At 41.2% G+C, this 27,204-nt stretch overlaps 1 protein-coding gene across 12 annotated transcripts in view; it reads right to left on the bottom strand.

Moving 5' to 3' along the window:
* Positions 1-27,204, bottom strand: part of DST (dystonin) — a 690,079-nt gene that overhangs the window by 415,000 nt on the left and 247,875 nt on the right. For 11 of the 12 annotated variants that reach the window (XM_073626702.1, XM_073626693.1, XM_073626691.1 and 8 more), the window contains one exon: positions 3,728-3,894. In XM_073626702.1, coding sequence (XP_073482803.1) covers positions 3,728-3,894 — 167 coding nt within the window. Of the gene's footprint in view, positions 1-3,727; positions 3,895-7,089; positions 7,905-27,204 lie in introns of those variants that run through there. The other variant, XM_073626694.1, reaches the window with a different exon arrangement.

Below are 27,204 nucleotides of genomic sequence, written 5' to 3' on the forward strand. Positions count from 1 at the left end.
AGGTGGGAGAATCTGTCCACGGGACAACTGTTAGTCGTGCACTCCACAAATTTGGCATTTATGGAAGAGTAGCAAGAAGAAAGCCGTTGTTGAAAGAAAGCTATAAGAAGTCCTGTTTGCAGTTTGCGAGAAGCCATGTGGGGGACACAGCAAATATGTGGAAGGAGGTGCTATGGTCAGATGAGACCAAAATTGAACTTTTTGGCTTAAACGCAAAACGCTATGTGTGGCAGAAAACTAACACTGCACATCACCCTGAACACACCATCCCCACCGTGAAACATGGCGATGGCAGCATCATGTTGTGGGGATGCTTTTCTTCAGCAGGGACAGGGAAGCTGTTCAGAGTTGATAGGAAGATGGATGGAGCCAAAGACAGGGCAATCTTACAAGAAAACCTGTTAGAGTCTGCAAAAGACGTGGGACTGGAACTTCCAGCAGGACAATGACCCTAAACATACAGCCAGAGCTACAATGGAATAGTTTAGATCAAAGCATATTCATGTGTTAGAATGGCCCAGTCAAAGTCCAGACCTAAATTCAATTGATAATCTGTAGCAAGACTTGAAAATTGCAGTTCACAGATGCTCTCCATCCAATCTGACAGAGCTTGAGCTATTTTGCAAAGAACTCTCTAGATGTGCAAAGCTGGTAGAGACATCCCCAAAAAGATTTTCAGCTGTAATTGCAGGGAATTTAAACAAAGACAGTTCCCCTAGTGGACTTTAAAGGCACATATGAAAGGTCATATAAGAGAATGTGTAATAAGTAGACAATAATTTATTCATTACAAAAACATCATAAAAACATCAAAGATATAACACAAAATGAGAGGAATGCGATTCATGCATATATACACATGTAGCTATTGATACCAATGTGCTTGCACCCGACGCGTTTCGGAGTTGTTTTAGCCTCCTTCTTCAGGGGTGGTTGTAAGCTTTAACAATGGTTTATTGGTATATATGTAGACTAGCTACGCATTTCAGAGAAGTTTAAAAGCAAAGGTGCTGACACTGTCTGCCCATCCAGCGTGTTTCCCAATCGTGATATATAGGAATTGTTTAGCATGCCCAGAGTGTTAGTATTTCATATGTAGAAATGAAAGTAGCTGGGTATGGATATGTAGGGTAGTTTTACTTCCTTGTAATAGGAAGAAAGGCCCATCAATCTAGGGCATACAGGTGTTTTGGATCTGGAATCCCACTGAGGCCGAATGCGGGTCCTGATGGACCTACTGTAGAGGGTTCAAAGGGAAACTACAGAAGATAATAGGTGTAAACCGAATAAATCTCAGATAATTTGTATTGCAGCAGCTCACACCCACAGCGTCCTGCCAACAGCAAAGCAAATTGCAGGGAAAGGTGGTTCTACAAAGTATTGTCTCAGGGGGGCTGAGTACAAATGCACGGCAAACTTTTTACATATTTATTTGTAAAAAAAAGTTGAAAACCATTTATCATTTTCCTTCCACTTCACAATTATGTGTCACTTTGTGTTGGTCTATCACATAAAATCCCAATAAAATACATTTAAGTTTTTGGTTGTAACTTGACAAAATGTGGAAAATTTTCACTGTAAGATATAAGGGGAAGTGTTTGAAATCATGCACAATCGTCTCAGGTTTGAATCTACTGACCTTCTGATGTTTTTTTACCCTCTGCCATTTTTATTTTTTTCAATAAAATGCATTCCCTCTACCCAGGCTAGCACACCAGACATAACTTCAGTTGTTTTGAATGAACATATGAAACAATTAAAGTTGCCCTATAGAGAAAAGGCACCAAATCAAGAAGTCATAAATGTTGGCTTTACCATAACAGTGACCTCCACACAGATAGTCCTCTAGCCTAATTCCATGTACACACGGGCGTACTTTTTGACCGGACTGGTCCGACGGGACGAATCCGTCGGACAATCCGACCGTATGTGGGCTTCATCGGAGCTGCAGCGGACTTTAGGTTTGGAACATGTTTCAAATCTTTCCGACGGACTTGAGTCCGGTCGAAAAATCCGCTCAACTGTATGCTAGTCTGACGGATGAAAACCGACGCTAGGGCAGCTATTGGCTACTGGCTATCAACTTCCTTATTTTAGTCCGGTTGTACGTCATCACGTACGAATCCGTCGGACTTTGGTGTGATCGTGTGTAGGCAAGTCCGTTCATTCGAACGTCCGTCGCAAGTCCGTCGAAAAGACCGTCGGACCTTTGATGCCGAAACCGTGTGTACACGGCATAAGAGATAACAACACATAAACCAGGTGTTCTGGGATTGGTATTACTAATGCCCCGTACACACGGTTGGATTTTCCGATGGAAAATGTCCGATCGGAGCGTGTTGTCTGAAATTCCGACCGTGTGTGGGCTCCATCGGACATTTTCCATCGCATTTTCCGACACTCAAAGTTGGAGAGCAGGAGATAAAATTTTCCAACAACAAAATCCGTTGTTGGAAATTCCGAACGTGTGTACACAAATCCGACGGACAAAGTGCCACGCATGCTCAGAATAAATAAAGAGATGAAAGCTATTGGCCACTGCCCCGTTTATAGTCCCGACGTACGTGTTTTACGTCACCGCGTTTAGAACGATCGGATTTTCCGACAACTTTGTGTGACCGTGTGTATGCAAGACAAGTTTGAGCCAACATCCGTCGGAAAAAATCCTAGGATTTTGTTGTCGGAATGTCCGAACAAAGTCCGACCGTGTGTACGGGGGAATTAGGGTGCACTAATAATTTTACTTTTAAATTGATATATGCAGATAAATATAATACTTGTCAGATAAGGTGAGGTAAACTGGATAGAGGGCATCTTTAACTCTGAATCAGCCTTTCTGCTGCAGACCTCAAACAAGTCACATTTATTTGCTCAGACTATGAGCAAAATTTAAAGCCTGACTCCAGACATGTTTCTAATGCCCCGTACACACGAGCGGAATTTCCGTCGGAAAAATCTTGGATGGTTTTTCCGACGGAATTCCGCACAAGCTTGGCTTGCATACACACGGTCACACAAAAGTTCCCTGAACTTTCGACCATCAAAAACACGGTGACGTACAACACTACGACGAGCCGAGAAAATTAAGTTCAATGCTTCTGAGCATGCATCGAATTGTTTCCGAGCATGCATGGTTTTTTGCACATCCGAATTGCATACAGATGAACGCATTTTCGGATAGGAACATTTTCCAACCAAAAAATAGAGAACCTGCTCTCAATCTTTTGCTGGCTGGAATTCCGCCAGCAAAAGTCCGATGGAGCATACACACGATCGCATTTTCCAAACAAAAGCCCTCATCTGAGTTTTGCTGGCGGCATTTCCGATCGTGTGTATGGGGCATTAGAGTTTAAGACAGAGTGGAGATAAGTCAATGCTTTGATTTTTTTATTTCTGTCTGTGACTCAATTGGGTATATTTCCCCTCGCTTTCTGCCCATTTGACACCCATAAAAAAAAAAAAAAAAATAGAGGGTGTGGTTGTCATTGGAACAGGAAAGTACAGACAGAAATAAAAACATTGTTAAAAGTTCTATACCCACTGTACTAAGAATGTGTTTCTGTTTGTGTTCTGGTTTGAGTGATTTCTTATCATCCTACTCTACCTAAAATGATATATGAGTTGGGCTTTAACCATTGAACATAATTCATACAAAGAGCAGCAGAAACATCTCAAGTCATCATGTCTGTATTGCCAAGAAACCTATAAAGCAATAGTATACACTCACCTGTATCTATGAATGATGGCGTTAAAGAGTCGTCCATCTCGCCAGCATGTGGTAAAGTTTTCACAGCGAATTCCACCATAGCCTTCTGCAGCTTGCTGTGTCCAAAGAAGTAATTTTTCTTTGGCTGACATATCTTCTGACTCTCCAGTAACATGGATGTCAGAAATCTGTAAAGCAAGATATAAACAGTTATAACAAATTCTATTAAAAAATGCTTTGCTTGAAGTAATCTTCTTAAAGTGACTCGCTAAAGACAGTGTATATGCTTCTACAAGTAGATGTTGTGGTACAATAAACATGCCATGGGCACAATGGTTGAATAGAAGAGGCAACTGTACGGAGATGTAATGCTACAATACATTTATCTTTTCCAACAAAATTTTTTCCTACTGATTTACTTATAATTACTGACAGCATTCTCTTCACTGCTATATTACACCTGCACCTTTGCAGGACTACCCATTGGACTACATAGTTTTACTGTTAGCTTTTAGGTCTATTTCAAACACTGCAAACTGTAAAAGACAAAAAACAACATAATTTTATGTGGAATTCATTCTTATACACCAGAAGTTTTGGCTGCTAGACCAGAACATCAGCCTGGACCAGCGTGAAGAGCTCACTCATATAAATAAAACAACACCTATTAGAAAGATGCACATGCTGTATATATTAATACATGTATTACCAATTAGTGTGATTTTACTGGCTAAAACAGCACATATTGTGCTAGTGAAAGTTCCCCACCTAGAATAAATAAACCATGTTCATGCATATTATGAGACAATTCCATACATTCAAATTGAAAATTAAAAATGTATATTTTATTCCAAAAGCAACAGCACAGGCTATTTTGCAGCACAGTATTTACAGGTTGTAAACTCATCTGACAAATTCTGAACAATAACCCTACTTGAAATAGTCTTAGCTACCCACAGTAGATTATAGGCAGACATTTGTACTTCATTTAACATCAAATAATTTGTTGCTGCTGTATGCATGTAACCACACATCTGAGCAGTTACATGGGCAATGGGATAGATGAGCAGCCTTGGACACATCCTGTACAAGTCAATAATAGGCTGACAGAGGGCGCTGCTGTATGCATGTAACCACACATCTGAGCATTACATGGGAAATGGGATAGATGAGCAGCCATGGACACAGCCTGTACAAGTCAATAATAGGCTGACAGAGGGAGCTACTGTGTGCATGTAACCACACATCTGAGCATTACATGGGATGGATGAGCATCCTTGGACACATCCTGTACAAGTTAATAACAGGCTGACAGAGGGCGCTGCTGTATGCATGTAACCACACATCTGAGCAGTTACATGGGCAATGGGATAGATGAGAAAGCTTAGACACATCCTGTACAAGTTAATAACAGGCTGACAGAAGGTGCTGCTGTATGCCTGTAACCACACATCTGAGCATTACATGGGCAATGGGATAGATGAGCATCCTTGGACACATCCTGTTCAAGTTAATAACAGGCTGACAGAGGGCGCTGCTGTATGCATGTAACCACACATCTGAGCATTACATGGGCAATGGATAGATGAGCATCCTTGGACACATCCTGTTTAAGTTAATAACAGGCTGACAGAGGGCGCTGCTGTATGCCTGTAACCACACATCTGAGCATTACATGGGCAATGGGATAGATGAGCAGCCATGGACACAGCCTGTACAAGTCAATAACAGGCTGACAGAGGGCGCTACTGTATGCAGGTAACCACACATCTGAGCAGTTACATGGGCAATGGGATAGATGAGCAAGCTTAGACACATCCTGTACAAGTTAATAACAGGCTGACAGAGGGTGCTGCTGTATGCCTGTAACCACACATCTGAGCATTACATGGGCAATGGGATAGATGAGCATCCTTGGACACATCCTGTTCAAGTTAATAACAGGCTGACAGAGGGCGCTGCTGTATGCATGTAACCACACATCTGAGCATTACATGGGCAATGGATAGATGAGCATCCTTGGACACATCCTGTTTAAGTTAATAACAGGCTGACAGAGGGCACTGCTGTATGCCTGTAACCACACATCTGAGCATTACATGGGCAATGGGATAGATGAGCAGCCATGGACACAGCCTGTACAAGTCAATAACAGGCTGACAGAGGGCGCTACTGTATGCATGTAACCACACATCTGAGCAGTTACATGGGCAATGGGATAGATGAGCATCCTTGGACACATCCTGTACAAGTTAATAAGAGGCTGACAGAGGGTGCTGCTGTATGCATGTAACCACACATCTGAGCATTACATGGGCAATGGGATAGATGAGCAGCCATGGACACAGCCTGTATGTAGTGACCTCTATTTAGTCATGTGCTTACAGTTCTCCTAACCTGTTAGAATGCTAGATCTATCACAATAAAGAACCCCTTATAATACTAGATCTATCACAGTAGAGAACCCCTCAGTGCTAGATCGATCACAGTAAAGAACCCCTTTATAATGCTAAATCTATCACAGTAAAGAACCCCTTTATAATGCTAGATCTATCACAGTAAAGAACCCCTTTATAATGCTAGATCTATCACAGTAAAGAACCACTTTATAATGCTAGATCTATTACAGTAAAGAACCCCTTTATAATGCTAGATCTATCACAGTAAAGAACCCCTTTATAATGCTAGATCTATCACAGTAAAGAACCCCTTTATAATGCTAGATCTATCACAGTAAAGAACCACTTTATAATGCTAGATCTATTACAGTAAAGAACCCCTTTATAATGCTAGATCTATCACAGTAAAGAACCCCTTTATAATGCTAGATCTATCACAGTAAAGAATCCCTTATCATGCTAGATCTCTCACAGTAATGAAAGGCCATAATATTTTACTCTATGGCAGGGATATGCAATTAGTGGACCTCCAGCTGTTGCAGAACTACAAGTCCCATGAGGCATAGCAAGACTCTGACAGCCACATGCATGACACCCAGAGGCAGAGGTATGATGGGACTTGTAGTTTTGCAACAGCTGGAGGTCCACTAATTGCATATCCCTGCTCTATGGTAAACTTTTAACTGGCCAGTATAGGTTAATGTTTTCTCTGCACTCGATACAACAAAGAAAGGTCATAGAAATGTGTATCATGTAGAGCAGCGCTATAAATACTAGTAGGACTGTCATTTGCTGGATTGTGCTTTTATTTTACTGAAACATGCACTTGAAGGTCGAAGCCATTTAAAAGACGCAGGCTCAGCACTGGACATACATTAGAATATTCTGAATTCTATTACTCATTTTCTGGAGGTGTTCACAAATGTCACTATCACATGAAAATAAGCATAAATAATAATATTTATTAAGGTCTGTCATGTTTACCTGCAATGCTGGGCAAGAAGAGGACAGCAAGTCGTCTCTTGAAATGGAAGGTAAAGTAGACACATAAGAGGGCCTGTCTAGCTCTGCAGCACTGTAATACCTTGCATACACCAAACAATCACTGCTCTTCATTTCCTCTTGTCTGTTTACATCACTTTCACCATTTCTATCACAACAGCTATTTGTACTAGTTGTCTCCTGTGCTATAATACAGTCAACAGAGCTTAGGCCGGATGCCGTTTTTTCATAACAGGCATCTGTGTTGGGAAGGAATGTTAATGTATTTGGAATGTTTGGGAAAGAAAGATTTCTGTTCACAGCAAAACTGATGTTTTCCAGACAAAGTTCCCTTTGGGCAGTCGGTTCAACGTTGCCTGAACTGTATGATTCCAATGGAAGTGCGGCCAGGCAGTCCGCGTCTGCCGATGGGATATTACAGACATACTTTGATGATCGCTGTGCAACTGGAGAGGTTTTGGTACTGACACCCAGAAAAAAATCCTCGGGGCTATATCCATCTCTGTTATTCTCTGCTTCTGTTACCGTTGCTCCATCGCAGTTCTCAGACTCTTTCCTTTTGTCGGACTTTCTTCTTCTAAAAAATCTTCTGCCTGAAGAATTCTTTCCAGGGCTAAAAGGAGCTTTCGCAGGATCAATATAGTATTCCTCCTTCTGAGCTCGCACACATCCACACACATTTCCCATTTGTATAGAAGACTAGTTACATTTCAGTGTAAGAGATGACCCTGGCAGATATGTCCTGTATGTCCAGCACAGAGATCTTCAAAGTGAGCCAAGCATCCTGACTTCTCCCAGAGATCATTCTCTAGCTCTGCACTGAGCAGCCATGTTGGTAGCTGAGAAATGCACACGTAATAAATGTCATGGCACAGTGCCCAGCCCAGGCCTGTGTCTGATTAGACGCTGACTTATTTCTGGCCACCAATCCTCTTAGACAAACACATAATTGCCTCTGTGCTAAAATATGAGGGAAGAACGATTAGCTTTCCAAGGCAGGACACTTGCCATGTGACTGAAAAGTGTCAGATGCCTTTTAATTTCACTTCATACAGCTTCCTGACACATAGCACGAATCATTTTAACCTTTGGAACCATTACCTTGAGTTACTGATCTGAGCAAACAGAAAGGAGAACCAAGTCAAAATACTTTGTGCCATTTAAAAGATCATTTCTTACGATTATTGCCAGCTTTTAAAGGGAAATACAACCATGGATATGTTGAGGTGGCTACTGTAAAACCTGTTTAATCCTGGCTTTTTGCATGCAAAGTTTAAAACTTGGGATAGTTATTATATAGCTATGATATAGTTTAAAGCCCACCTTTAACTATTTTTTTTTTTTATGACAAATGTTAAAAATGTCTTTTAGACACCCATCATTTGGACAGCAGCTGAGGGGAAATCTTTTAAATTTGCACTCAAGAAGAGTTCTACATTTACATCCTTTGTCTATACCAGGGGTCTCCAAACTTTCTAAACAAAGAGCCAGTTTACTGTCCTTCAGATTTTAGGGGGGCCAGACTGTAGCCAGCTGGATACAAAATGTGCTAGTGTTACTGAAAATGAACAATGTCCCTCTTTGGCATTAGGGGGGAGGCATAGTGCCCCATCATTGGTGTCAGTGGGAGGAATAGTGCCCCATCATTGGTGTCAGTGGGAGGAATAGTGCCCCATCATTGGTGTCAGTGGGAGGAATAGTGCCTCATCAATGGTGTCAGTGGGAGAAATAGTGCCTTATCATTGGTGTCTGTGGCAGGAATAGTGCCTCATCATTAGTGTCAGTGGGAGAAATAGTGCCTTATCATTGGTGTCAGTGGGAGAAATAGTGCCCTATCATTGGTGTCAGTGGCAGGAATAGTGCCTCATCATTAGTGTCAGTGGGAGAAATAGTGCCTTATCATTGGTGTCAGTGGGAGAAATAGTGCTTTATCATTGGTGTCAGTGGGAAAAATAGTGCCTCATCGTTGGTGTCAGTGGAAGGAATAGTGCCTTATCATTGCACAGTGCTGTAGTGGGTAGCACTTTCACCTAGCAGTAAGAAAGGTGGCTGGTTCGAATCCCAACCATGACACTACCTGCCTGGAGTTTGCATGTTCTCCCTGTGCCTGCATGGGTTTCCTCCGGGTACTCCGGTTTCCTCCCACACTCCAAAGACATGCTGGTATGTTAATTGGATCCTGTCTAAATTGTTCCTAGTATGTATGAATGTGAGTTAGGGACCTTAGATTGTAAGCTCTTTGAGGGTAGGGACTGATATGAATGTACAATGTATATGTAAAGCGCTGCGTAAATTGATGGCGCTATATAAGTACCTGAAATAAATAAATAATAAATAAATTGGTGTCAGTGGGAGAAATAGTGCCTTATCATTGGTGTCAATGGGAGAAATAGTGCCTTATCATTGGTGTCAGGGGGAGAAATAGTGCCTCATTATTGGTTTCAGTGGGAGAAATAGTGCCTTATCATTGGTGTCAGTAGGAGGAATAGTACCACAATGTTGTGTCATTGGGAAGAATAGTGTCCCATCATTGGTGACAGTGGGAGGAATAGTGTCCCATCGCTGGTATAAGTGGGAGGAATAGTGCCTCATCAATGGTGTCAGTGGGAGGAACAGTGCCCTGTTGTCGGTGTCAATGGCAGGAACTATGCCTCACTGTTGCTGAAAGGGGGGGAAATAATGCCCCAAGGTCTGAATATAAGCAAACAAAAGGGTCGCAGTTTGGAGACCACTGGTCAATACTATAAAATGTGTTTTATATATGTCTACATCACCATTATGGGAGGGGGGTCTACTAATTTTTCGTTTTTTTTATACACCCTTCAAACAGACAGAAAACAAAAAGATCTTCCTTCACTTCCTGCTCTGTCCGACACTCAACAAATAGAAAAGGAAGCAAAAAGATTTTCCTTTACTTCCTTTTCTGTCTGACAGCCATCAAATATGCAGAAAGTAAGAATATTTTCCCTTACCGCCTATTCTGTCTGCCATCCATCAAAGAGCAAGGAAGTAAAAATATTTTTCTTTGATTGTTCCTTATTTCCTGTTCTGGCTGACACCAATCAAATATCCCAGAAGATTTGTCTTTATTTCTTGTTCTATCTGGCACCCATCAAATATGCAGGAAGTAAGAAGATTTTCCTTTGCTTCATGTTCTGTTTGACACCCATCAAATAGGCAGGAAGTAAGACGCTATCCCTTTACGTACTGTAGTAAGATTTTCCTTTACTTCCTGTTCTGTCTGACACCCATCAAACAGAGAGACAGTAAGAAGGTTTGCCTTTACTTCCTGTTATGTCTGACATCCATCAAACAGGTAGGAAGTAAGAAGATTTGTCTTTACTTCCTGTTCTGTCTGACACCTATCAAATAGGCAGGAAGTGAGAAAATATCCCTTTACTTACTGTCCTGACTATATTTCATCAAATATGCAGGAAGTAAGATTTTCCTTTACTGTCTGACAGCAATCAAATATGCAGGAAGTAAGAATATTTTACTTTACTGTGTCTGACAGTCATCAAAAAGTAAGGAAGTAAAAATATTTTCTTTGATTGTCCCTTGTTTCCTTTTCTGGCTGACACCAATCCAATATCCCAGAAGATTTGTCTTGATTTCTTGTTCTATCTGGCACCCATCAAATATGCAGAAAGTAAGAAGAATTTCCTTTCCTTCCTGATTTGACTGATATCCATTAATGGTTGTCAAACAGAACAGGAAGTAAAGGAAAAATATTAGGTTTTGCCTATTTAAATAGAAAAGAATGTAACATAAGTTACCTTTAATTCTCCACTCATTAAATAGGCAGGATTAAGAAGATTACCTTTACTTCCTGCTATTTATTTCCTCCTCATCAAATAGGCAGGAAGTAAAAAGATTTCCCTTTACTTCCTCTTCTGTCTGACACCCATCAAATAGGCAGGAGGTAGGATGATTTCTCTTTACTTCCTCTTCTGTCTGACACCCATCAAATAGGCAGGAGGTAGGATGATTTCTCTTTACTTCCTCTTCTGTCTGACACCCATCAAATAGGCAGGAGGTAGGATGATTTCTCTTTACTTCCTCTTCTGTCTGACACCCAAGAAATAGGCAGGAAATAAGAAGATTTCCCTTTACCTCCTGTTCCATCTGATACCCATCAAATAGTCAGGGAAGGAGGAGAGATCACCCATATGGGGAAAAAATGTTGACGTAGTTTTCAAACTATCCCCGCTATATCCCAACAATCTTTGCCTAGATTTCAGCTTTTATATATTTTGGTTTCTCCTTCTTATATTACAGAGCCAGTGAAAGTTTAGCAAATGTCAGTTCTGAAAGTGAAAGTTTAGCAAATGTCAGTTCTGGGCGGGGAAGCAATATAGCTATGTGGCCTCATATCATGTCATCACAACACCAATTATAAGAGCTCCACAATAGCAGGCTATTGAACAGGAAAAGCAGGCAAAGGTAACCAGTCACAGTGGTTCAGAATCAGATTCCTGGGTCATTTTGGCTGTAAACGCTCTCCAGTTATAGAATCTATTTAAAGAGCTAGTAATAGACAACAAAAAGTTTAAACTGAAAATAAAGTGCTATAAAATAAAACACCTGTGCGATAGGGTTCTAGTGAAGGCAGCCATCGCTCAACTCAGGTGTCCTTACAAAGCAGTGACCCAGTGAACATGGTGGCACTGTTCAAAATCACTGCCCCTGCCAGAAATGGTCTTTAACACAACACGCTCTGTTTTTATAAAACAAGACTGCGAATAATACTCAATATAAATAATGTAAGTATAGCTGCTAACATCCTCTGCTACATTTACCATAGAGATAAAGAAAAGCTGATGCAACTGCCAGCAGACTATTATGATGACTTCAACGTCTATGGCTTTGCTGGTTACACTGGATGTTTTCTCAAAGTTTTGATTGTTCTCTAATATATTTACATTGGAAACAAATTCATGTATGCCTAATGTCATCGGTCACTGTACATCCTGGCATTAGTTCTGCATTGTATGACACAAAAGCATTTCATGTATCTATAAAATAAAGCATCAACAGACCCTAAATTTCCAGCATGTTTTTCCACCCCGTTGTAATCGCTCTGATCTAAAACAGATATGAGGATGGAATAGTCTGTGTCCAGTGGAAGAATTACTGTATTTCATATACAGAGAAGGTGAAGTCTTATTTTAGTCTCCCTGTACACTAGACAGCAGATGGTCGCTATTTCAAGCTGACAATCTGTAAGTTATCTGTTCAAATGCTCCGATGTATGGCCATGTAGCAAGTAACCACATTTCAGGATGTGCATGTATATATGTAAAGATTAAATTCTGGATGTAGCCGAAAAAGTATTTGATTTTCAAGCATTGTTGACCTTATGTCTTCAAGATAAAATGCTATCCAGCTGGATTAATTAAGCAGTATAAAAAAAATAATATACCTAGGTGATACGGGTACATCTGTCACTGAGAATAATCACTGAACTGCTGGGACCAATCACAATCTTCTCCGCACCTCAGCCAATCTCCAATGAGGAGTATGTGAGACGAAATGTTAATTCCTATCTTTCCAGCAAATCAGAAAATCTCAAGTGATTAATACCAAGCTCACTTCTACTGTTCAGACAATTCCTACAGAGATAAATGGTGGAAAATGATGTCTGTATGTATATGCTTGCTTCAGAAATATTTTTTTATAGTTGGCTTCTACTTCATAAATTAATTTATGATAGAATTTAGGGGGCAGTCACTCCAAGTCTCAGAGCAAGCAGGTTCAAGAATATAGGTAACTAATAAACACTATTAATAACTTTAGAAAACTTTGGATACAAGTGTTAATATTTTAAGAACATCAATATAATTGTATATAATTTTCATGGGATAACATATACAAAAGTGATAGGTTTGTCATAGGTGGAATCCGATGACCCAAGTCTACAGTTAGTTATTATATCTCTGGGGCACTTCATTAGAGACACCATCTAGTTTCTGGCTCTGGCTCTACCCACCTCGTTACATCTACTTATCTAGGGGTGTTCTCACTCTATCTGCACATCCTTCAAATTATACATATTTACTTAATGGTGCTACAGGCCATGCAGAGTCCTGTCCCCCTGTATAAGCTTCGCCACATTTTTTCTTCAAATAAATTGAGTCAAATAATCTGCCATGCTTCCACAGATAGGGTGGTGCATTCTCTCACAACCAGGAAACCATCAATCCCAGACAATTGTTAAGCTTTTAAAGGTGTGTATCCATAGCTATCAGCTATATGTTTTAAAAGCCCTGTACTAATAATCGTTTTGCATATGGACTATCTATGAGTTCTAAGGCCAACAGATATTGCTCAGATAGAAGCTGCAGTCATACCAGCCTCAAAGTTTTCATACAGCTGCTTCTATTGCACAATAAGGAGATATTGAGATTATTGAATGACAGTCAAAATCTGTATGTATTTTATACCAACTAAATGCAAAATGTTCATGACCCCATCTATGTACTGTATGTAGTCAATTATGATCATATCTACTCTCTGCATAGAATAGCTCAGTTCCAGTCCCCTTATGTTTGAATCTTGGTAATCAGACACGTATTAAGACATCATGCTGCCTAACCTCAAATGTGTTGGAGTAGAGTTCTGCGATGTATAGTCACTCTGCCAGTCACCAGCTATTTGCCACAGTGGTAAATGCAGATGACTGGACATTGTTTGCGACAACATGGTTCATAGTTATTCACAACTCATGGATGCTTAATAGATACAAGTGCAATCACAAATGAGGTGTCAGGGAAAACTGGTTCAGCAGTTGGCCATTCCATCCACTATCCCAGCCCTCAAAATTTCCACTTGCCTGCTTGCCCTCAAGTGGAAATAACTTGAGGGCAAGTGTGGGGCTGCCTTGGAAAGAGAGTTAAATGGTAGCCGTTCTCCTCCCAGCAATCAGCCAGGAAACTGAGGAGGAGAGAGGAGAGCAAGAGGAGAGGCGGCCGGATCACACAGAGCGGGGATCTCTATGACACAGCTTGGATTCAATTTGCCCGGAGGCCGTTGTCAAGTCTTGCCTCCTGGACCACCTCCTATGATAAACAGCACACTAGTCCAATCCTGGGAAATTGAAACAGTGTGATGTCTATCATAGAAGCTGGTCCAGGAGGCGGGACTTGACAGCGGCCGCCGGGCAATTCAAATCCAAGCTGTCTCACAGCGGGAGATCCTTGCTCTGTGTAATCCAGCCGCCTTTCATCCCTGTGATCCCTGTGCACTGATGAGGCTGCATTGATGGGCACTGGTGAGGCTGCATTGGTGGGCACTATTCAGGCTGCATTGATGGGCACTGATGACTCTTCATTGATGGGCACTGATGAGGCTGCGCTGATGGGCATTGATAAGGCTGCGCTGATGGGTACTGGTGAAGCTCCATTTATGGGCACTATTCAGGCTGCATTGATGGGCACTGGTGAGGCTGCATTGATGGGCACTGGTGAGGCTGCATTCATGGGCACTGATGAGCACTGGTGAGGCTGCACTGATGGGCACTGATGAGGCTGCATTGATAGGCCCTGATAGGGTGCACTGATGGGCACTGGTGAGGCTGCATTAATGGGCATCTATTATTAGAAATGTTTCCTAAGAAATATATATATATATATATATATATATATATATATATGTATATATATATATATATATATATATATATATATATATGCAGTACCCTGAATTGGAGAGTGCCAGGGCAAACCTAGGTGGGGTTCAAAAGTTGGATATAAAACAGTTGAGGTCAATGTTGAGGTTCAGGCCTCTGGGCGCCAGAGACCCCAACCTGTATTTCCACCTAGTTTCATTCTGTGATACCAAAACTTTTTTATTACCACCTCTCCAATGATCCTTGATTTGATCTATTCCATAAAATATTAATCCTGTGGGGTCCCTATGGTGTACTTCCTTAAAATGTCTCGAGAGGCTGTGTTTCGGGAACCCTTTTCTTATATTATTAATGTGCTCTCTAACCACACGAACAAAGGTCGGGTAGTTCTACCTACATATTGGAGGTGGCCGGGGTACTCATTAACGTAGGTGACGTGGGTGGTGTTACACGTAATTAGCTCTTGTATTTGGTATTTCCTTTTATTGAGCCTTGACTTAAATGACTCTCTTTTCTGCGGCTGTTTCTTGCTCACTGTGCGCGGTAGGCATTTTTGACACGTAGAATCCTTTAATTTCTGAAAATAATTTAACAGGTTTTGGGGGGTCAATAACATTGTGGACTAGATGATTCCTGAGTGTGGGGGCTCTTCTGTACACAAACCTGGGTTTCTTTGGTAAGATCTTGGATAGGACCCTGTCTTCTTTCAGAATGGGCCAGTATTTTCTAATGATGTGCTCTATTGATTGGTATTGTGTATTATACCCAGTAATGAAGTCCACATCCGTATAGTTTTCTACTTTCTTATCTTTCTTTGTCAATAGTGTGTTCCTAAACATTTTCTTTATTAACCGTGGAGGATTTTGAAATACAAGCAAATGTTATTGATCCCCCAAAACCTGTTAAACTATTTTCAGAAATGAAAGGATTTTATAGGTGTCAAAAATGCCTGCCGTGCAGAGTGAGCAAGAAACAGCTGCGGAAAAAAAGAGTAATTTAAGTCAAGGGTCAATAATAGGAAATACCAAATACAAGAGCTAACTACGTGTAACACCACCCATAGTGCTGATTAACACTATTTTTAGAGTATTTTAGTTTTACTAGATAATATCTGCATTGTATTGGTGAGCAGAAATGCAGGGAGTAATCTATAATTTGACCATAGGGAGCGTGCGATATGGAGAAAGTATGATTCCGTGTGGATAGCAATGTGCCAATATTGGTCTGCACTGCAGGAATTGTGTATACCCCTTCCCCACCAGGACTTGTATGAATAGACGTCAGGTGTACCAAGATGGCACCGCCTCAGATGATGTCCTATGACGAAAAGCGCAAGGTGGAACATGGTACACATTTACGTCACTTGCGGTGTGTGGAATTCCGGTCTGTGGAACGCACGCCAATCCGGATCTCTTGTATTGCAACTAGTTTTGTGCTAGTTTTTATGCACTTAACTATGTTAATTTTTTTTAAATGCACTTTTACAATAAATTTTACCTAATTGGATTTACACTATGAGTGCCAGTCTCTTCTATACATGAGGATATCCTGCGGTCTGAAAATTTCAACTATACCTATTGCACGTGCTTTACACTTGTAGAGGCATAAGAATCTGGATACCCCAAGGTTTGAGGTGCCAAGGAGAAGGTGATCATTTTGGATACTGCCACCATACTCACTACATGGGCTTTACCCCTGTAGGGGTGCAAGGATCTGGTGAGTGGGGAACTGAAGGGGAGCATGGATGTCACTTCACTTTCAGCACATGATCTGCGGCTAAGCATATGCACGAGTCACGTTGGAATTTAATTATGTGCACAAAAAAAATTGGACTTTATATTACAAAACAAAATTTCATATATACGGTGTGTATATATATATATATATATATATATATATATATATATATATATATATATATATATATATATATATATAAACATATATATACATATATACATATATATATACATATATATATATACACATATATATATATATATATATATATATATATATATATATATATATACACATATATATATATTATTTTTTTTTTCTTTGTAATTTTTTTTGATGGATTTTTTTGATGGATTTGGTGATGGACTTATTTCATGAATTTGTTTAATATTTGATTTTTTTAATATTGTATTTTGTATTGTAACATATAAGTATTCATGGCATTGTGTACTTGGAATATCTAAAGCACCAACAGATAATATATTTGTATTGGTATAAGATTATAGGGTGAGAACACCTTTAACCACATGATCTCACATTCACATATTGATTTATCACCCTGTATGGATAGGAATTGCACTTTCACCTGGGAAGAGTGACGCACCTGGAGGTTCACTCTTCAGGTGACGGCCACCCACCCCTTACTCATTTATTTTTTAATACTAATCATATTGTAATTGAATGTTATTTCAATTTGCAGCCACTGTCATTTTCTGAGAATGCATTGCAATATGGCTACCTGGAGTTGTTCTGTACACAGAGTGTGTACTGACCACCCCCAGAAATATTATTTCCTGCTTGTGTGATTGGCTCACCAATTTTCCCAGAAGTCTGCCCAAGATACAAGTCAGATTTCAGGAATCCCCTGCAACAAAAATGTTATTTTTGGAGAGATACTTTCAATAGCAACACGTCTAAAGGGATGCAGGCCCAGCAGATTTCCTCAATAGTGCTCTGCAGCTGCACACCTGACAGTTAATTATGAAACCACTCTCATTAGACCCACTCAGAACAGAGGCACAGAGGAACACAGAGGGATTTATTCGGAATAACAAAAGGTAGGAATCTGCAACAAAGTTTGTTATAATCCTTGCAATTTACATAGATCACCCAGAGGGGAATGTTTTTTTCTCGACAAAAGTGGAGTTACGCTTTAAATGACAAAGGCTCGGTTCACACTGCTCCAATGCGAGAACCTGTGCAAATCCAGTACAGGTTCCCACATCGCATATAACTCGCAGGCAGTTCACACTGCCCTATGCAAACCGCTGTGGGCGTCAATAGAAAGTTAATGACACCACCAGATTGGTCCGCATATCGCAGTGCAAACTGTCAGTTCGGACATGAATCGGATCGCATGGGTGTTTACACCCATGCAATCCGATTCTGGTGTGGACCGAAAAAGGATTCTGTACGACTTTGGTCCGAATGCAATGCAAATTCAGCCATACAACCTGTATGGCTGAAATTGCATCACACAGACATCGCATGTGGTATGCACTGCAGTACGGTGTGAATCACATGCAATGTCTGGCATCGCAGCAGTGTGAACCGAGCCTAATACCCAAAGAAACGGTATGTATGAACAAGCAGACCTAATCATCCAGTTAATAAAGATTAGTTATTTAAAGCGGAGTTCCACACAAAAATGGAACTTCCGCTTTTCGGAACCCTCCCCCCCTCCGGTGTCACATTTGGCACCTTTCAGGGGGGAGGGGGGTGCAGATACCTGTCTAAGACAGGTATTTGCACCCACTTCCGGCATAGACTCCCATGGGAGTCTATGCCTCTTCCCGTCCCCACCGCGCTGTCTGCTGGGAACACACAGCTCCCAGGAGAGAGCGGGGACCACTTGGGAAGCGCAGCGCGACTCGCGCATGCGCAGTAGGGAACCGGGAAGTGAAGCCGCAACGCTTCACTTCCTGATTCCCTCACCTAGGATGGCGGCGGCAGCTGCCGAGAACCGAGCAGGTTCTCGGCGTCCCCTGCCGACATCGCTGGACCCCGGGACAGGTAAGTGGCCATGTATTAAAAGTCAGCAGCTGCAGTATTTGTAGCTGCTGGCTTTTAATATTTTTTTATTTTGGCGGTGTGGGTGAACCCCCACTTTAAAACATAGTTTACTACTAGTATAATTTGCTATGATTACTCTTTTTAGAATGTATTATATACATACTGTGCACTATTACTATGCTGTACAGTCTATAACAGCCTAAACTGTATTTGTGAAAAGTCAACCATATGTGCATTTATCACAGAGTTAATCCTAGCATCTTGAAAGCTCCTGTATACATTCCTTATCCTCAGGGTAGAAAACTGTAGCACTTTGCTACTGGCTTAAAAAATGCTGGTAACACAGAGCCTGCTGGAGCTGCTTGTACATGTTAATACTCCTAGATGAAGTCTAATTAAAAATGTAAGATCCAAAGTAAACATGGTAATATATTTCAAAACAAATCATATATGGAATGATTTGGGAGTTACCAACTTAACGGGGTTGATTATTAAAGGAGTAGAGGAAGGTCACTTTGGTTAACGATGTGACGGTCATGTGACACTGACAATTTTGTCACTGGTGAAACCTTAGCAGCAACAGAATAACAAAGGTGCGACTGGCACGTTTTCTAATCAGTACTGCTCACTTGCTGTACAGCCTCCCTCTCTCGCAAGAGTGCAGCCACAAGGCAACATCTTGCTGGTTTGGCAAGAAAGGGAGCATCGCCATAACATAAAGTAAGGCTGGCCATACATTATACAATTTTCTTGTACAATTTTCCTCTAGATTTACCAAAACCATATAATTCGAGGTCAAACCTAAACATTATTTCAATTTGTATGCAATCAGGCAGGCCCTTGCACTTCATAGTTGAAGGTAAATCTAAAGGAAATTGAATAAGAAATCTAAAGGAAATTGAATTAGAATGTATGGTCAGCTTAAGGTGCTATCTTAGCAACTTCATTTAGAGTGATATCCAACCAGTGATCCTGTCACAGGTGACAATTTTCTATCGACGGGATTGGTAGTGTGACATGGTCCTAAATTAGGTAAAGTTTTGATCATTTAATCATTTGAAAAGTCTTTTTAATTTCGGTTGCACATAATTGAGCATTCAGAGTGAGCATTCACTTTTCAACATTTTAGTAAATCAACCCAAGTGAGTCATTTTTAGGCTGCATCATTGAACAGGTTTTTTTAAATGTTTAGTAATTTTAGGGGATTATAAAACAGACCAAACTGAGCAAACTTGCTCATATGTTTGATTCCACAGCCAATACAAACATTTTCTATTTTTTTCTTTTTCCCAGCACCTTTGTTGTAGTATCAAATGTGAAGGAAGAATTAACACTCTCACTGGGTTAATGAGCAATCTGTTTACTGCTTAGTGCAATCTAAATCCTCGTACACATGATCGGACTTTATACAGACTTTTCCGTGGATTTCTGTACAAAGGGCGTTGGCCATGAACTTGTTAAGCATACACACGGCAGGACTTTTTAGGCAACAAACACGAACCTAATGACGTTTCAATGTACTGACAACACTTCAAAAGAGGACGTTCAACTCTCCGGCACCACCCTTCGGTCAACTTCTGTATTTTTGTCTGATCTTTTGCATTGGTTCTGAGCATGGGTGTTTGTACTTTGTACTTAAGTCCGATGGTTTTGTGTACACACGATCGGACTTGCCGTCGTTGGACTTTTGTTGCCGCCAAGTTTGTCTGTTCGAACAGCCAACATTTGTCCGATGAAAAACGAAAAAGTTTGTCTGATGGATCGTACACACGGTCGGATGTTGCCTTGAAACAGCTAATTTGCATGTTTGTTATCAAAAAGTCCGATCGTGTGTATGGGCCTTAAGTGATTGTTACCAATAATATGGCAAAAACAGCATTTTGGAACAATGAAAATCAGACTACAGATCTAGACTAGTGGATAATCTTTCTGCACTGATGCTGATCCTTTCAATCCCAACATTTTTTCTAATATAAATGAAAAGACATGTCACCTCGCCACCCCAAAGATAGCCAAGAACCCCACATATATTTATTGATATCCCCCATGGCTGGATGAGAGCTGCAAGCAGGGGGGGGGGGGGTCCTTCTTTGCGCCCACACTACCATCTGCACTTCTTAAAAAAAGCTCCCACCCTTGAAACTCCAGTTGGGTGAGTGGCAAGCATTGGCCTGTTTTGTACCACCAATTAAATGGGAGATGGTCTATAAACTAAAGGGGAGATAGGGAACGTGATGCTGCTTTACTGGCCTAAAGAATCACTGTAATAACTGGTCCATGGGATTCTGGTGAAATCCTACAATCCAACTGACATCACTAAGTAGTCTTTGGAACTGGAAAAGATTCTACTAAATGATTGAATTTGGAACAGAACAAGAATGTATATCCCCAACGCTTTGTGTGTTCCTTCTTAAAGTGGAACGAAACCCTCCTATCTTTTATAGCTAAAGAAGTTGTCACCTTAGCCTCTGTTTGATCTGCCATTGCCATGGTGCTGCACATGTCATCAGTTATGACATCAGCTATTTGATGGCTTGATATTTCACTTGAAAGCAGAAGCAATGGGTGGGTTAAGTTCACCTTTAACTTTTTTAGCCACCAAATACAGCAAAGTTTTAGAGTTTTATATCAGTTCCTATACTGTTACCCAGGGCTGCTGTTAGAAATCGTTGTGCCTCATACTGCCTACCTGAAAGGGTCCTGCTCGCTAAAAAAAAAATATACTAAAATCATTATTATAAGACATTTTTACTGGCACCCCTCCTCCTTTCTCCATCTTGTGTGCCCGCACCAGCTGCCGGCAGGAGGGGAGGGAAGCTGGCCAAACTGTGGGGAAAAGAGATGCAGATGGGGGCCCTGAAAGAAGAAGGATGGGGGTGCATATGCTAGAACTGATCACACTGCAGCACAGCTGGGGGGAGGAAGCAGAAGAGAAGCCAGCAACACTGCAGGGGAAGGCAGAAGAGGATCAGTGTCTGCAGTAAGGTGATACAGCTGGCCCTCCTGCTCAGCAGGTGCCTGCCCCCCCCCCCTTTTGAACTGATGGGGCCTAAACCCAGTACAGTAGGGCTGGTTGCACTGCCTTATCAGCAGCCCTGCTGTTACCTGATGAAGGAACTGATATAGAATGCCAAAATATCGCTGTATCCTTCCTTGTGACCAATAAAGAGATGTAAGAAAGAGCACTGTACATGGTGATGCAAACATCTGTTCAAGACCTTGCCACAGCGCCATTTGCAGCATGTCACTACAGCGCTCAGAGAAAAAGGTTCAACGCTGTTTGGATTGCATCATATGCCTGCATTCCCATGAACTGGGAACAAGACCACAGGAATTTTCAAGAATCCCACAGGTATTTTAATACAATTATTCTCTATTAGAATCAATTAGCTAATCTGGAGCTGAACTTTAGAAAACAAATAAGAAAAAGTTTTGTTCTGCTAAATTTAAGACTTAAAAAAAAGGCACAATACAAAACATGGAGTGGATGGCTATCTTTGGGAAGAGGAGGCAAAAAGACAAAACATAAAAGTGGCAGATTGAGTAATAGTCAAATATCCTTATCTCTAACAATAGAAAACTGGTCCAATCCAAGTAGGATTTTAACATATTGGCTAGAGAAACAATAGGAATGATTATGACCACCTTCAAACCACACAGAACTTTCTTTATTATGAAACCTCAGAGAAAAAGCTAGATTTTGACTTGTAATGCCATGTACACACAAGCGGAATGTCTGACAGAAAAAATCAGATGGGAGCTTTTCATCCTATATTCTGATCATGTGTATGCCCCATCGGACTTTTTACGTCGAAAATTCTGACGGACCTAGAAAGAGAACATGTTCTAAATTTTTCAGACGGAACCAATTCCTATCAGGAAAACCGCTCGTCTGTGTGCTGTTCCAACGTACCAAAAATGACGCATGCTCTGAAGCAAGTACGAGACGAAAGCTATTGGCTACTGGCTATTGAACTTCCGTTTTCTAGTCTCGACGTATGTGTTGTACGTCACCGCGTTCTGGGCGATTGGACTTTGGTGTGACCATGCGTATGCAAGACAGCTTGAGCGGAATTCCATTGGAAAAACCTTAATGCCCCGTACACACGGTCGGACTTTGTTCGGACATTCCGACAACAAAATCCTAGGATTTTTTCCGACGGATGTTGGCTCAGACTTGTCGCAAAATCCGATCGTTCCAAACGCGGTGACGTAAAACACGTACGTCGGAACTATAAACGGGGCAGTGGCCAATAGCCTTCATCTCTTTATTTATTCTGAGCATGCGTGGCGCTTTGTCCGTCGGATTTGTGTACACACGATCGGAATTTCCGACAACGGATTTTGTTGTCGGAAAATTTTATAGCCTGCTCTCAAACTTTGTGTGTCGGAAAATCCGATGGAAAATGTCCGATGGAGCCCACACACGGTCGGAATTTCCGACAACACGCTCCGATCGGACATTTTCCATCGGAAAATCCGACCGTGTGTACGGGGCATTAGAGTTTATTGTGACAGGAAAACCGGTCGCGTGTACAGGGCATTAGACTAGTAGGCTATAGGCAAGAAAGGTACCCATTATGCACACTAACAAGTTCATGGGACAAAAAAAAAGTACAAGTGATACTAAACACACACACTGTTTAATTTACATTGTCCCTTCTATTTCTGTATATGGATGATGGCACTGTAGTTATTTTAATTAAAAAAAAAAAAAAACATTAAAATTGAAATTTAAATCATCATACAAAGCTATATTTGAAATAAAATATTTATTATTTTTGGCAATAACATGGTGAGGGCAGATTTCTGCTAGTCGGAGCCTGTGTCTTAGAATAACAGGGAGGAGAAGCCGCCATCAATCAATAAGTAATATCCCATCCCCATTGAGTTTAGCTGGCTAGTGGGCATGGAGGAGGAGGGAGGGAGTGGGCTGTCATGCACGCCCACATGTGTGACTCTATAGTTACAAGGGCTGCTTAGATGTGATAGAGAGGAAATGCACAGCATAGAAACTCATTGAATATGGAGCATGTGCAGAGCTGCCAACACTGCTCTGCAAAATCCCCAACTGCATAGGGGGCACTAAAGAAGGCGGAGATACAGAGCAGCATGATCAACCAGGCTTTTTGCAGAATACAGAAAACAAATCCCATAGTGACTGAGTGAGTATAAACAGCATGTGACAACACTAATTATTGATAGTCTTTTATGATGTAGGTTTTGTGACACTTTAAACCTGGTACACACAGGAAGCTTTTTTTTCTCGTACTTCCCCTACTGTGGCAAGCGCATATCAGCTATCGTTTGCCGCTCATTTTCCATCATGCTTGTCTCACGACTGGCTTCTATCAGACAAGGAGCTGCACACAGGGGCCAAAAAGTAAGTAACTGTCAAATCGGTCGTTTTCTGACAATTTTCGGTCAGTGTGTACCTAGGCTAAGTTTATAAGTGTAAAAAAATGGCATTTGGGTCATATCTGCACATTCAATCAATATCTAAAGTCTACAACCAACTTGAAAGCTGTTGCTGAAACAATAGCCCAAGAAACAGTAACTTCAAGATAGCTGTAATTGCTTGCAGATCTTCCTGCGCATGGCTAGATGACAGCTTTATCTATTGTGGCAGAGCGAGGCTCTGTCCCTATGAAATCGGAGGTAAAAGAGACACAGAGTTTGCATATCTGCGGACTGCAAGACTACAGAGTGTAGAGTTTTAAATGGAGAAAACTGCTATGTCAGTTTTCTCCAGGTTTTGCTAGTTCCGGATGGGATTCTGTAGTTTGGAGGTCCCTGAGAGTCATGGGTGGGACAGGATCTCCAACCCTGTGTCTGGGTCTTGAGGATAGCAAACAGGGTGTGTGCCCAGCTGCACACAGCCCATATAACGAGGGGCTGGTGAGAGCAGAAGTTGGGAGGATGGTAGAGTGTGAGCTCTTTGCTGCTGCTGTGTGAAGACAAACCTGTGTTTGGAGAGTGGTCTGCCCTTTGGGAGACTGTAGCCCGTGTAAGGGGGATTCTTTGCCCAGGGACTGGGAAAGGCTGGCCAGCCTTGAGAGTTGGGAAGACTACGGAAGCCAGTGAGTCCAGGGGGCTGGAAAGAATCAACTCTGTTGAGAGCAAGCAGAGGAACTGCTGACAAGAGAGAGCCAGGTGGCTTGGTATGTTTTCATTTATGAGTGCTTAATGAAGTTAAACCCCTGCGTAGGATTTCTGGATGGACTTTTGTTTTGTTTTTTCCCTTTAATAAACCTGGGCTACCAGGCCCTTAACTATACATGCCTGTCTGATGTGGACTCACTGCACAAAAATGCATCTATCCACTTGAGCTGAACAATCCCCCATGCCACACTATCTATATATCTATATAGCCTTCATAATTTGCCATGTGACAATCTCGCTCTGTATCTATGTATATCTCATCAGCACACACTCAGCACCTGCACTGCAGTTCTTATCTCCTTATTGCCTGCTGCAACCTTGACCTTGTTCTGGGAAAGCACATGCTACAAGAAATTGAATCCATACTCATCTTGACCTCCACTATGATTGTGACCAGTTACCATGTATCAGTTTCAGAACAATGCTGTCAATGAGTTCCACAATGTACACAATCTCCAGGGACAACCCAAGGTTTTGAGAAATGTTCCCGGTATCCAAAATCAACCAAATGCACCATAGTTTGTTCATTTTTTTTCCAATAATGTGTTTTACACTCAAAATATTTACTGCACACACATTTCAACATTTATTGAAAATAAGAAAAAATATTCTTAATCTAAACATATAAGCATGTCAGAAGCTCGTATATTGTGGATTTTGGTCCCCTGAGATTAGTCATAGAACGTTGGAAACATGATGAGCACAAATCAATTTCTGGGTCTATCTGACATATGCTATCAATCATCTTTCCCCAAAATCATATGTCTTAAAGTGGTAGTAAAATCTAGATAGCCCCCCTGCAGGTTTAAGTCATAATGTACTGGTATGCATACTAGTAAATTATTACAGACTTGCCTACAGAGCCCTCCAGAGCTGTGCTGTCACGGCTCTCCCTGGTCCCTGGAGGCTTTAATATTCACCCGGTCTTCATTGCAGGTTTCGTATACTTGGCCGCTTCAATGGCCAGGCCGCTGTGACGTCACTCCCGCACATGCGCACAGGAGTCACTTTGCAGAGCAGGCTGTAAATGTGGTGTGAGCTGCGTATGTGCTGCTCAGATCACATTACGCACTGACAGGCGGGGGGGGGGACATTTATGACAGAAGAGACCTCTAGGGTCTCTTCTGTTATAAAAAGCCAACCTGTCAGTAGATTTTTTAAATCTTCACTCAACTACCACTTTAAGGTCCCCATTCTCTGTAATACTATTGAGAAAGTATACAGTTTAGTCTAAATCCATTTCCAGAAGCCATGGCCAACCGACATCTTTACAATTCTCTGATATATCAGTAAAAGCCACTTGATATTATTTACAATGGCAAGAACAATTATGCGAACCCCTTGGAATTAAACAATAAATACATTTGGAACTAACTGTTTTTCTGCAATAATTTGCCATAACATGTGATCTAGTCCTCATCTAAGGCAGCCCATACATTATGCAATTTTCTTTTCTTCAACCACAGGCCTATAGGAGGCAATCATAATCCAAGAAGTCCGAGGAAGAAGCAGAAGCTTTGAAACGCATTACCACCCCAATCCCCGCAGCACAGCTCCCCATTGACGTCAGTTCTGGCCGTCTTGTGTTCCACGCTGGTTGCCCCGGTGGTTGGCCACTTCCTGGTCTCATTGTCACAGCTGTTTGACAACGCTAGTGCTGCATTCAGCTAGGACTTCAAGGGGGACCCCCTATGCCCAGCCATGGATAATTAGATATGCTTACTTGTTTCCATCAACATGTGAGTTGCCCATTGTCATGTTTTTAATAAACCAAAGTGATTGTAATACTGCACTTAGTCTGGTGCCCCCCTGTGTCTCTCTATGTGCTGCCTCTGATGCTGTTTGCTGTCGCCTGCTTTATGCTATTATATTAATATGGACAGTTTGTTGGACTTTAATGGTCTTTACATATACTGAATTTTGAGTAAACTAGATTTCTTCAGTGCCATTTGTCTATTTATCCTGTTTATTTTCATTAAAATTAATTTTGTCTAGTTGCTATAAGTTACTGCTCGTAAGTATTAGCAATTAAGACTCAGAATAAGATGTATCATGGTGCCATAAACATTTCACCTCTGTAGCTATGGGGAAATGTGGGATGTAATACATTTACATTGACACACAGAAGTATGCCATTTGCCTAAAATGACTGAGCTCAATCAACACGTAGGTAAGCTTTGTCCACAGTAAATCAAGAAATACAATACAGAAAGAGAAGACAAAGAGACCTCAACTTCTGTAAGCTCTGTAAATCACCTGGTACCCCATACTTTGAACAGCACCCTCTGGCTGGTGCTTCGAATGGTGACTGTAAGAAAACTATGCATTTGGCTTGGAGACAGCACCTAAATTCCTGTCTACAAATCTGTTAAAAGGAGAGTGATTCCCCAGTGTCTAAAATAATTGATCAAGAAGTAACAAGAACAAGCCTTGGAGCATACCCAATAGGATCTTTATGAGTAAATGTTTTCTTGGGAGACAGGTGCAACGTACGAAAAAAATGCAGGCAAGCTGTCAGTTAATTCTGGCAGACTCAGCACATTAAAACATGTAGC

The sequence above is a fragment of the Aquarana catesbeiana genome, linkage group LG04 (assembly GCF_042186555.1).
Source record: "Aquarana catesbeiana isolate 2022-GZ linkage group LG04, ASM4218655v1, whole genome shotgun sequence".
Taxonomy (NCBI): Eukaryota; Metazoa; Chordata; class Amphibia; order Anura; family Ranidae; genus Aquarana; species Aquarana catesbeiana.